General features: G+C 42.2%; 1 protein-coding gene across 2 annotated transcripts in view; it reads left to right on the plus strand.

Moving 5' to 3' along the window:
- Positions 1-11129, plus strand: part of DTD1 (D-aminoacyl-tRNA deacylase 1) — a 170278-nt gene extending 159149 nt beyond the window's left edge. For both annotated transcript variants that reach the window (XM_004754151.3, XM_004754150.3), the window contains one exon: positions 10547-11129. In XM_004754151.3, coding sequence (XP_004754208.1) covers positions 10547-10588 — 42 coding nt within the window. In that variant the 3' untranslated portion in view covers positions 10589-11129. The remainder of the gene's footprint in view (positions 1-10546) is intronic.
- The last annotated feature ends 681 nt before the right edge of the window (positions 11130-11810 follow it).

The raw sequence follows: 11810 nt of genomic DNA on the forward strand, positions 1-11810 counted from the left end.
GTTTCGTGCAATATCCTCACCCTTGAATAACACTGTGGGACCCATCCCAGGTGCCACTAGTGCTGCTGGAAGTGCTTCCAAGAACCAGAGAAAAGACATGACGCTGTAAGAAAACGTTGAATTGCTTGATGTGTACCACTGCGGTCTGAAGCTGCAGTGCCCACCATTTCAGGATAAATGAATCCAGGGTAAGGAATATTGGAAAAAAAAAAAAAAAGGAAGAAAAGGAATTTCATGAAGCCCTTGCTGCAGCTATGCCTGTAGGCCTGGAAACCTTGCACTTCTTGATTGCTGTGAGAAAGGCGTACCTATAGACTGAAAGATGATTTGAGAAAAGAAAAGGTGAAATCATTATGTGATGACTTAAAGCAAAAGGAAGGTGAAGGATCTAAAACTGGAAGACTGAGTGCCAGCAAAGGATGGTTCGATAATTTTAGAAAGAGGTTTGGCTTTACAAATATCAAGCAGCTTTTGCTGACCAAGAGGCAGCAGACGGGTTCCTAGACACCATTGGGAAGATCACCAAGGAGAAAGGATATCTGTCTGAACATGTTTTTAATGCAAAGTGCCCTATTCTGAAAAGAAAATGCCCCAGAGGACATTTATTAGTAAGGAAGAGAAAAAAGTATCAGGATTTAAGGCAGGAAGGGAGAGGCTAACTGCTGTTCACTGTGCAAATGCAGTTGGGTTTATGATCAGGACTGCCCTTATTTATAAAGCTGCTAACCATCCCCCGCTCCCAGCCTTGAAGGGAAAACATAAACATCAGCTGCTTTCTTTTTGGTTGCTTAACAAGCAGGCTGGACAATGAGAACCCTTTTGTTGGATTGGTTCCATTGATGCTTTGTTCCTGAAGTTAAGGAGTACTTTGCCAGGAGGGACTGCTTTTTAAAGTTTTTCTGATACTGGGCAATGCCCTGGCTGCAGAACCCCATGAGTTCAACATTGAAGGTGTCAAAGTGGTCTGTGGTCTCCAAACACATGGTCTCTAATTCAGGCTGTAGATCAGGGGATCACGAGGACCCTGAAGGCTCATCACACACGGGACCATACGGAAAGCATAGTCCGTGATCTGGAGGAGAACCCCAACAGAACATCAAGAAGGTCTGCAAGGATTACTCCATTGAAGATGCCACTGTTATTATAGAAAATGCTGCGAAAGCCATCAAGTCTGAAACAATAAATCGCTGCTGGAGAAAACTCTGTCCAGATGTTGTGCATGACTTCACAGCATGTACAACAGAGTCAGTCACGGAAATCATGAAAGAGATTATGGATATGGTTTAAAAAAAAGAAAAGGTGTGTTGAGGGGATGAAGGGTTTCATGATACGGATCTTGGAGAAATTCGAGAGCTAATGGGCACCACAGAGGAATTAGCAGAAGACAACTTGAAGAAGATGAGTGCTTCCAAACCAGTGTCAGGCGATGGGGAGGAAGACCTAGAAGCAACAATAGCAGAAAACAAACTATTGTCTGGCAGAAGGGTTCCAGGCATTCCTGACTGCTTTTGCCTTCTTTTATGATACAAATGCTGAAACTGAAGCAAAGGTAGAGAGGAAGGATTGGTTCCACAGAGAAGCATTTTTGGAGAAAAGAGAAAGCAAAAATGTTAGAAATGATGAGATTTTTGTTTCCATAAAGTTACACAGAGTGTGCCTGCCTCTCCTGCCTCCAGCTCCCCTTCCACCTCCAGCTCCTCCTCTGTTCTGCTACACCAGGACAGCAAGACCAGCCTCTCCTCTTCCCCCACCGCCTGCTCATCGTAGGGATGGCGAGGACGGAGACCTTATTGATGATGCACTTCTACTTACTGAATAGTAAATAATCATCCTGCTGTACAGTTAGAAAACTCATGGGTTGTGTATGTGTGATTCCCATGTGAAAACCTAGCAGTCGTACAGCCCCGACTGCGTGAGACGTTTTGTGTCATCGTCATCACTGCCCACATATTCATCGTGTGCAAGATGCATATGGAAGCGGAGAGCCTATCCTTAGACAGGTGGAAGGTGAGTGATATTAATGTGAAATTGATGACATGTTTTTCCTCTTACTGTTTTATAACCTTGCTTTCAAAGAATTACCATACATTGCGCCTCTCTGTCTTAGAACTGGACAAAGTGCATACTGGCCTATCATCAGAGGTATGTGGCTCTTAAAACAGCGTTAACAGTGTTTATAGTACTGTATTATGAATACAACTGCGAAACTGTATGCCAGAAAAATTGTATAATGATTCATTCATTAGCCCATAGGCTAGGCTACCGTAAAGCAATCCTATTGCTGCCTCTTTGTTATCAACGCACTTAGCATTACACCTGTAAATAAATATGAATTTCTTTTTCACACCGTCCTTTCATTTTTGGTGTCTGGGGTTAGTAATATGGATAACGCATACAGTGTTTTGTGTTCTGTAGGACGATGACGTAGGTACTGACAATTCATTTTGCAAACAGATGAAAGCTTCTGGTGCCAATAGATACAGGACAGGACTGGAGATGTATTTTCTCCTCATGATTTTCTTTTCTTTCTTTCTTTTTTTTTTTTTTAAAGAATTTATTTATTTATTTGACAGACAAAGATCACAAGTAGGCAGAAAAGTGGGCAGAGAGAGAGGAGAAAGCAGGCGGGGCTCCATCCCAGGACCCTGGGACCACGACTTGAGCCGAAGGCAGAGGCATTAACCCACTGAGCCACCCAGGCGTCCCTCCTCATGATGTTCTTAATAATGTTGTTTTTTCTCTCGTTTACTTTACTATGAGAACACAGTGCATAATATGTATGACGTACAGAAAATGTGTTGTCAGTAAGGCTTTGGTAAGCCTTACTGACTATTATTAGTAGTTAGTCTTTGGGGAGTCAAAAGTTCTATGGATTTTCAGCTGTGTAGGGGTTGGTGTCCCTAACCTCCACATTATTCAAGAGTCAAAAACTAGCCATAGAAAGGACACCAGGGTGGGGGAAGCAAACTCAAGGGAACTGCAGCCCGGTTATCATTATGGCCCTGGGGAGGAGGTGGGAGAGAAGGTAGATGAGCAGGAATGATGTATTGGGGAGACCCTGTCTGGCAGGAGGGACGATGAAAGAAAGCTTCAAGTTAGGAGAGGGATGGATGGAGAAGCCCAGGGCCACACCTGGTCTTCTGGCTCCAGGCTGGAGTCCTTGGGCTGATGGTTGGGTTGTCAGGGAAGCTGGACGCCTAGGGGCCTGCGCTTTGGTCCCTGGTGAGAGTCCTGGCAGGAGACTGTTGTGAGGGATGGCTGTAGGTCTCTACGAGACTATTGCAGCTGAGTAGAAGGGGCAGCAAGACGTGGTAAGGCAACAAGATACAGCAGGAGTTAGTAGAGGGTCTCACTGCCCTATGAGGCGTGTCGAAGAGAGGGTGTGGGGGTCTGCTGAGCTGACCGTGGGTCCAGGTGGAAGGAGGGAGTCTGCCCCAGAAGCTGAGAGAGCCAGGAGGGTTGTGACCTCAGCTCTCCACAGCACTGCTGCTCTGCAACACTGTGGGTCTCAACCACCATCTCCATTTGGCTCCCAGGGTGGGATGTGAGGCGTCTGTAGTGCTAGTGAGGGCAGGCAGGGGTGGGGGCTGTTGCTCCTGAGCTATCAAGTGAGGCTCAGTGGTGTCCCTGGGGCTCAGCACCAGGTACAGAACCACACCAAGCACCCAGGCACAGGAGCCATTTGAGGACTCAGCTGTTGTAACACCCAGGTGAGCAGAATTACTGTGGATTCTAGATTGTGCTGCTGCTACCCAGTGGGATGGAGGTTCGTGAGGATGTTTGGATGGGCTCGTGAAAATGCAGGAGGCAAACCATTTACTGATTGGCAGTTTAAGGTGGATGTCCAGTTGGACTTCTAACCAGAGGAGGCAGTGGAGGCCTGGTGGCTGGTACTGACATCCAGACAAGGACAGACGTGAGGGGTCCTTGGAGACCCCACTGCTGCAGCCAGCCAAGGGCCAGGGAGGAGCTGGGCTACCACCACCTCTGGGATGATAGACATGTGCTCAGATTTGAAGACCATTAAAGGAGGCCAGCAGTAAATGACAGCTGCTCCTCCAATTACATATTTGGGTTTTTTGTTGCCCATGGGCTTTTGTTGCCCCATCTGCTGAAATTTGTCATCCCAGTAGACCCATGAAAACATCACCAAATATTCAGATATCTCTAAGAGTTGAATTAAATAGTAACAGAAGGTGACCTTGGCACTGACTGTGCTGCACAGAAAAACAGCAGCCCCACCCCTGCCTCAGTGAGGGGAGCTGCAGTTTTCATTTGCTTTTCTTTATAAACAGAAGGAGCCCTGGGGAGCCTCATAGAACCTAAGGGAGTAGCTTTGAGTTTCCAAGGCATGAGAGAGAAAGAAAAGGCAAAAGAAAATGGAGTGAGAGATTGCATGAGCTCGGGCACAGTTTTCTTTGAAAGTGAGTCAGAAGCCTTCAGAGGACACTCCCAGAGTGCTGACATTTCTCTATCACATTGCAGATGTTTCTTATTTTATCAGATGGACAGGGAAGTGCTAAAATACACTTCTGTTTTTGTCCTCTGTCTCATTTCTTCAGGCTCATTCACCTTGTGTGGAGGGTTCAAGGTTTCCTCTGAGGCAGCAACTCCTTTTGTGCCCCCCTTTCTGGCCATAGCCGAGGCACATGGCAGCCTTTCACGAGGACCGCATGCTCTCTGCCTTTGAGTGCAAGGTCAAGTATTGCCTCATTTGAGTATTTACTTTGCTGCCATCATTAGGGTATGAGAGGAGCCCACTCTTGAGCAGTACCCCACATTTCTGTCCTCAAATGTCAACACACTTGAAACAAAGCAAGGAAAAGAATTGGAAGCTGCCATCTGTTTGCTTTTTCAAATTGACCTTTGTCTGAATAAAAGATGGATCTGGCTGAGCACATTTCTTCCTAATGAGCTAGAGAAGTTTGTGTGTATTCGAAGATAGTCGTGTTTTCACCCCAACTTGTAGAAAGTAGAATCTCTTTCATTTCCACGGCTTTCATTTTGCTTCCCTGTATCAACATTCATTCCTAGTTCAGGTGCTGGTGCTTCATGTATAAAACTGTGCCTTGGAGGTGCTGTTTTCATTTTTTTGAACTTAAAAAGTTTTTTTTAGTGGTCGCCCTAGATGTTGTAATACATACCTTAAAAAAAGACTTATTTATTTTTTTGAGAGAAAGAGCTTGTGAGTGAGTGGGAGAAGAGACAGAGGGGGAGGGAGAGAGAATCCTCAAGCTGACGCCATGCTGAGCACAGAACCCAATGTGGGACTTGAACTCATGACCCTGAGAACAAGACCTGAGCTGAGATCAAGAGTTGGGCACTTAGCCAACTGAGCCATATAGACACCCTGCAAATCCAAGTTTCTGACCCATATCATGTTTCTTCTTCCTGAAAAACCTCTTTTAACATTTCTTACAGTGCAGATCTAAGAAAGTCTATTTGCTTCACTTTTGGAGGGTAATTTCAGTGGTACAGAATTTTAGATTGGTGGTTTTTTTTCTTTCGGTGGATTAAATATTTTATTGCACTTTCTTCTTGCTTGCATTATTTCTTCTGAGAAGTCCTTTGCAATTTTCATCCTTCTTCCTCCATGGGTAAGGTGGGTTCTCAGCTGTCCATTCCTCCTTCCTCCTGTCCTCCCATCCCCTTCAGCTTCTTTGAAGATTTTCCCTTTCTTTGTTTACAGTTTGGATCATTCTTGGCCATTATTATCTCAAATACTTCTCTGTTCTCTTTCTTTCTCTTCTTGGTATTCCAATTATGTGTATGTTATGCCTTTTGCAATTGCCCCATATCCCCTTCCCCCCATTCTGTTGTTTCTTTGCATTTCAGTTTGGAAGTTTGTTTATTAACCACTTTTTAAGCCCACTGATTCTTTGGCTGTGTCCAGTCTGCTGATGAGCCCATCCGAGGCATTCTTTCTATTATGGTGCTTTTTATTTCTAGCATTTTCTTTTGATTCTTTTTGGAGTTTCTTTATCTCTGCTGCATTACCCATCTGTTCTTACATATTGTCTGCTTTACACATTAGAGCCCTTAACATATTAATCGCAGCTATTTTCCCTTGTCTGATAATTCCAACATCTGTATCACATCTTGAGTTTCACTCTTGATGACTGCTTTGGGTCTTCTGAGCCTCTTGAACCTGTAAATGTTTGTCTTTCAATACATTTGGGAAATTTTAAGCAGATTTCTAAAGAAATTATCTTCTGCTCCATTCTCTGTCTTCTAACCTGGAGGAGGTTACTGTTCCCAAACCTTAATGTTGTTCTGAGCTTTGTTATTATACAACAGACTGAACTGCTTCCTCACTGATACATAGTCGGCACATTATGTTACTTTGCCAGCAGTAGGGTTGGATTTTCTATGGGTCTAGGCTTCCACCTCAGTTAGAGATGTTACAAATATGTAATTACAAATATGTAATTGTTAGAGAATTGGCAAGAACCTGGCTGTAATTATTAATTCTGTCTATTGCTGAAGTATTGAGCTAAGCTTTCAGATAACCTAGAAGTATGCCATTTAATACAGTAGGTGCTACCTGTGCGTGGATATTTGAGTGTAAATTAATTAAAATTAAACACAGTTTAAAATTCATTTCCATAGTCCTATAGCTACATTTGGCTAGTGGTTGCCATATTGGGTGGTGCTGACATAGAACAAGCCCATCTCTGCAGGAAGTTCAGTTGGACAAGTGAATGTTCTGAACTACTGTCAGTTCTGTAAGAGTGGCTTGATTAAATATGTACACATATACATGAGCAATAGATAGGTGGAAGTTAGTTAAAAACTAATTAGTTAAATTAGTTAAAAACTAATTGCTGTCAGTTTCTGTTTTTGGTGTACCATACCAAGCTTGCCTGTCTCCTTGCCGGCCTTGCTCCCTCCCTCCGTGCTTCCCCTCCGTGCGTCCTTCCATCCTTCCTCCCTCCCTCCCTTCCTGTTTTTTCTTCTTCCCTCCCTCCCATCCTTTCTCTCTTTTCTCCTCTTGTCTTCTCTTTTTAAATAGGCTCCACACCCATCATGGAGCCCAATATAGGGATCAAACTCACAACCCTGAGTTTGAGACCCAAGCAGAAATCAAGATTCGGAAGCTTAACCGACTGGGCCACCCATGTGCCTTAAGATTTTCTGTTTTAATCAGGAAATTGAGTCATTGTCCTCATGTTCTCATCACCAGTTCGGGCCCATTTGCCCTCACGTAAAGGCAGAGATTCTTCACTTGACAATTCAGTGGAGGGCTCACTGGAATTTCTGTAAATGCTAAGTCATATTGAATCCTCCTCTGATAACGTGGACTTCTCAGAGACTCATGTTTTCTCATAGAACAGCCTTTCTTTTCTAGGTAAGTGGAATCAGATTAGATTCCTAGCTGTAGCCTGAAATAAATACATAAAAGCTGGGTTCTTTTGACAGTGGTCTGGAGAGCAGGTCTGTGGTCTGTGTATCTTGACTCAAGCACTTACATTTTGTGGTTGCTTGAATGGCCTGAAGCCAGAAGCAGATCAGCTGGATGGAAATCAGCATCTTTGAGAGACTCAAACAGGCTGTGAGGAATTCCTTTCTTCTGGTGCTGGACTATTCCCTACTGCCTCTGATGTTTGCAGGCAATAAAAGAGAACCACTCCAGAAGGTTCTTTCTATAAGGCTTTGAAATTGCGGCGCTACATTATCTCAGGCATGTACTGCTCCCTGTTAGGTGCCTCCAGCCTGTAGGTCATGTCTGCCCTCAGACAGCTCACCTGACTCACAGGGACATCAGAAAACTATACTATGCGAGCAGATGCCATCCTTTCAAGGCTCTCACAGGGAGGCACATTACCCTTCCTCCAGGATTTCTAAATTTCCACTCTTTTGTGCAGAATCATGTGTTTGTTCCCTTGCACATGACATCTGCTTAGTGCTTGTTATGTGGCAGGTGGACCACGCAGATAGCTCCCTCCCCGCCTCGCCTTTCATGCTTCAGGCCATGCCACGGCTATGATCACCAGCCACACCCACCTGACAGCCAGCTTCCTGGCCCCTAGATTCTTCCATGGTTATGTCTAAGAAAATGAAAAGGAACATTTGTTAAAGGTGAGACTGACAATAAAAAGCAGTATCTGTTTGACCAACCCATGTGGTGAGGCAGTGGCTTTTGGGTGGAACAGTGTCTGTTGTTGGCTAGAAGGCTCTTGCATGCAGCTTGGGAGCTCATCACTCATGTTGTCACTGTTGATACTGGGATGAGGTGTGCCTCTTGGGTATCCCAGTATTAGAACAGTTCATTCTGAAGGAGTTCTTAGTTTAAACCCTTCAGATTAGGTGCTTTATGAAGTCCCTAGGCCTGAGTGGTTTACTATAGAATTTGAGAACCCCTGGGATGAAAACTCTCAGGATCCCTTCCAGTTCTGTGATTCTCTGGTAGGGAATTGGAATTTCTGAATTGTCTTTCTCATAAAATTTCTTTTGAAAGCCATTTTGTATTGCAGAATTAATGTTCGTTCATTACAGAAAATTGTTTAAAATGCCAGAATGCTCAAAGAAAATAAAACTCACCTGCCATTTCATTGAAGATAATCGTTATTAACATAATGCTTTTATAACATTTTCTCTAATCAGATAATTCTGTATCTCCTTCTCTAATTTTACATAAAGACAGACTATATATAATGTCATATAATGTCACTGCTTTTATCATCTGATGAAATATTGTGAACATTTTCCAGGTCATTTATTCTTCTTCAACAAACTTGACCATTTCCATCTGCGCATCAAACATTGGAAGCGTAAATTTATTATCTCAGAGCTTTGAAACATGTAGAATATTTATTTGAAGTAAATGTAGAAGAATAATATACTAAAGCAGGATCCCAAAGCTCATTTTAAAAGTTCAGAAACAAAGGTTTTAAACTGTACCAAGAAAACGAAGTTCCCCAAAGGTCAGTGTGAGATCCAATTTCAGGATTTTAATTATAAGTGTTGCAGATGAGGAAAGAGGCATTAATACACCTCAGGTGTCTAGATTTGGGTTAACATCTTGATTAAAATACAGGAGCATATGGATTTCTTACCCTGACTCAAAAATGGATGTAATATGGTCCCAGGAAATTATTTTGTGTAATCCCTATCCCTTTGTGGTCTTTGAGATCTCTCTTAGGAAGTAGTGCAGGACTGTGGCTTGTGGGTTTTAGAGCAGGAGGGTAGACCTTGGGGAAAATTTCAGTCCTTTGCTTGGGTCCATATACAACTGAAGAACATAGCTGCAGTTAAGTTAGCCTTTCTAGTGTGAGTCCATGGGCCTCCATAACCAGCTGGGCGCAGGAATGGAAGACTCCTAATTCTGTGGAGGTATCTGCTCATAATACGGCCCTTTTCTAAGAATGCAACCTGTGCTGGGTGTGTCCAGAAGCATATTCAAAGATGTGTGGTATCACTATGCAACCTACTATTATAAGAAACTTTTGCTTGTACTGAAGTTCACCCAATTAGAATTTAGATCTGAGGGAATAGAAACTGTTGTTTCTTGGATGTCAATCGCCTGCCTCACAAATCTTGGCAAGACAAGCTGGTTTTTCTTGTAGCCTCAGAATTATCAAGGGAAACTTGAGACACTGGGATATTTTATACTGAAGAACCTACCATCCTTTGAGCAATATTAAAAATAACTCAAAAGCAAGTGTTTAGTTTATTCTCTGTACCTATGCTTTATATTTAGGTTCCCCTCTGCCTCCCTCATGATTGAAAGGATTTGGAAATGAGACTTTTGTGTCTTTTTTCAAGGACTTTGTCTATTTCATCTGTGTTGTCTGATTTGTAGGAATAAAATTATTTGTGACATATCTTTTTTTATCCTTTTAATGCCTATAATAAAATATACTGATGTTGCCTCTTTGATTCCTGATATTCATAACTTATGTCTTCTTTTTTCCTAGTAGGTCTGGCAAGAGGTTTATCAAGTTTATCGATCTTTCTAATTATTTATTTTTGCTTTCCATTTATTTTTTGTTTTTGTTTGAAATTTCACTAGTTTCTGTTCTAGTCTTCATTTTTCTTCTTCTGCTTGCTTTGGGTTTTATTCTGCTTTTATTCTTTTAGTTTCTTAATGTGGAAGCTCAGATTATTGATGTGATAGCTTTTTTCTTTTCTAATACAAGCTTTGATGTTATGAATTTCCCTCTACATACTGCCTTAGACGCATATCACAGATGGCGATATGTTGCTTTTTCATTTACGTTCAGTTTAAAATATTTTCTCATTTCTCTTTGATCCAAAGGCCATTAAGAAGTGAGTTAATTCCCAGATATCTAGAATCTCTTCGAGCTCTAAGGACGAGGTTCTAATAAATTGGAGACTTCGGTGAGAAGTTGTTTGGATTTATTACATGACAACATGGCAGATCGTTCATTATAAAGTGAAACACTGTCATGCTGTTGTCATTGTATGAACTGAAAGGTGTTCAGCTGTTTGTTTAGGCCTGGTTATATATATATATTTTTAAATAGGATTTGAAGGTGTATTTTGGGACCTTCTCCTGTAATGTGTTTTATCTTTGTTCTTTTAGTGCATTATCATTGGGTGGAACTGGATCCTGAAAAATTCATGAAAGATGCTGTGTACCTTCTCTGCTTTAAGAATTTGGAACTGAATCATGAAAAGGAAGACAGAAATAAGAAATTGGGACCCTGAGTAGCCCTGCAGAAACAAAGCAGAACAAAACAAAACACCACCACCAAAGGAATGATACCATTTTCTGTTGTTGCTATGGTCTTAGTGAAAGTGGGTGCTGGCAGTGTGGGGGCGTGCACCCCGTGCACATGGCAGCAGGGCCTATCCCCATGCTCTCCCCGTGCAAAGACTTTGCTGGTTCCTGTGATTTCTTGGCTTGCTTTTGAAACAGGCTGGCCCCACATCATTTGTCATAGAGTCCTCCTTTTACATGTGTCCACGATGGGTCTCCACTGCATTCATGCTGTCCATGTTCTTCCCAACACGGGCTAAGCCAAGGCACCGGTTAAGGTGTAAAGAGAGCAAACATTGGTGATAATGTATTGTGTAAGACCTTTGCATCTTGTAAATTTTCTCATTTTTCTAAAAAGAAATAATAAAATCCTAAACCCCAACAAACCACTTTATTATTAAACAAATCCTGCTGTGTTTGTGCTTAATGATTTTGTCTGTAGAAATACAATACATATGATCCCACTCTGTGTATAATCTATACTTCTTTTCAAATAACCCCCCTCCAAGAGGCCTTCCCTCATTACCTACGCAAATCTCTGATTCCATGGTGAGAGCCTATACACTGGTAATTTGTAGTTGATGGCATTTTACTCAGACATGAGATGGCAGGAGAGGGGAGTATACATGGGAAGGTAATCCAGTTTTGGAATGGCCCAATGACTGAGAGCCAGTGTGGCTGCCATCTCTGCCATTCACCTTTGGGAGGTCAAGAAAGGTCTCAGCATGTTGGACCATACAGATATCCCCTCTCCAGGAGCTGAATGGTTGTCCATATATCCAACCGGTATCCTCACAGTTCTGTGAAGAAGGAACCACATTCAGGCAAAGAGTTTCTCAGTTCATTTTAATCCATTAGTGGCTCAACTATAGTGGTCATTTTTAGACATTATCTGATGTTAGTAGTTACATATGTGTTACTATATATAGCATATATTTATATAACATCTCTAATATTGCTTATACAAACAGAATTATCCTCTCTTGAAATACTTCTTGCCTAACTGTAAGGAAGACATCTTTATTTGGCATTTTTGTAATGCTGAAACTCAGTGTCCTTTATAATAATTTTTGAGTCTGTCTCATCT

This window comes from Mustela putorius, unplaced genomic scaffold (assembly GCF_011764305.1).
Source record: "Mustela putorius furo isolate JIRA1106 unplaced genomic scaffold, ASM1176430v1.1 tig00000253_pilon_pilon_pilon, whole genome shotgun sequence".
Lineage (NCBI taxonomy): Eukaryota > Metazoa > Chordata > Mammalia > Carnivora > Mustelidae > Mustela > Mustela putorius.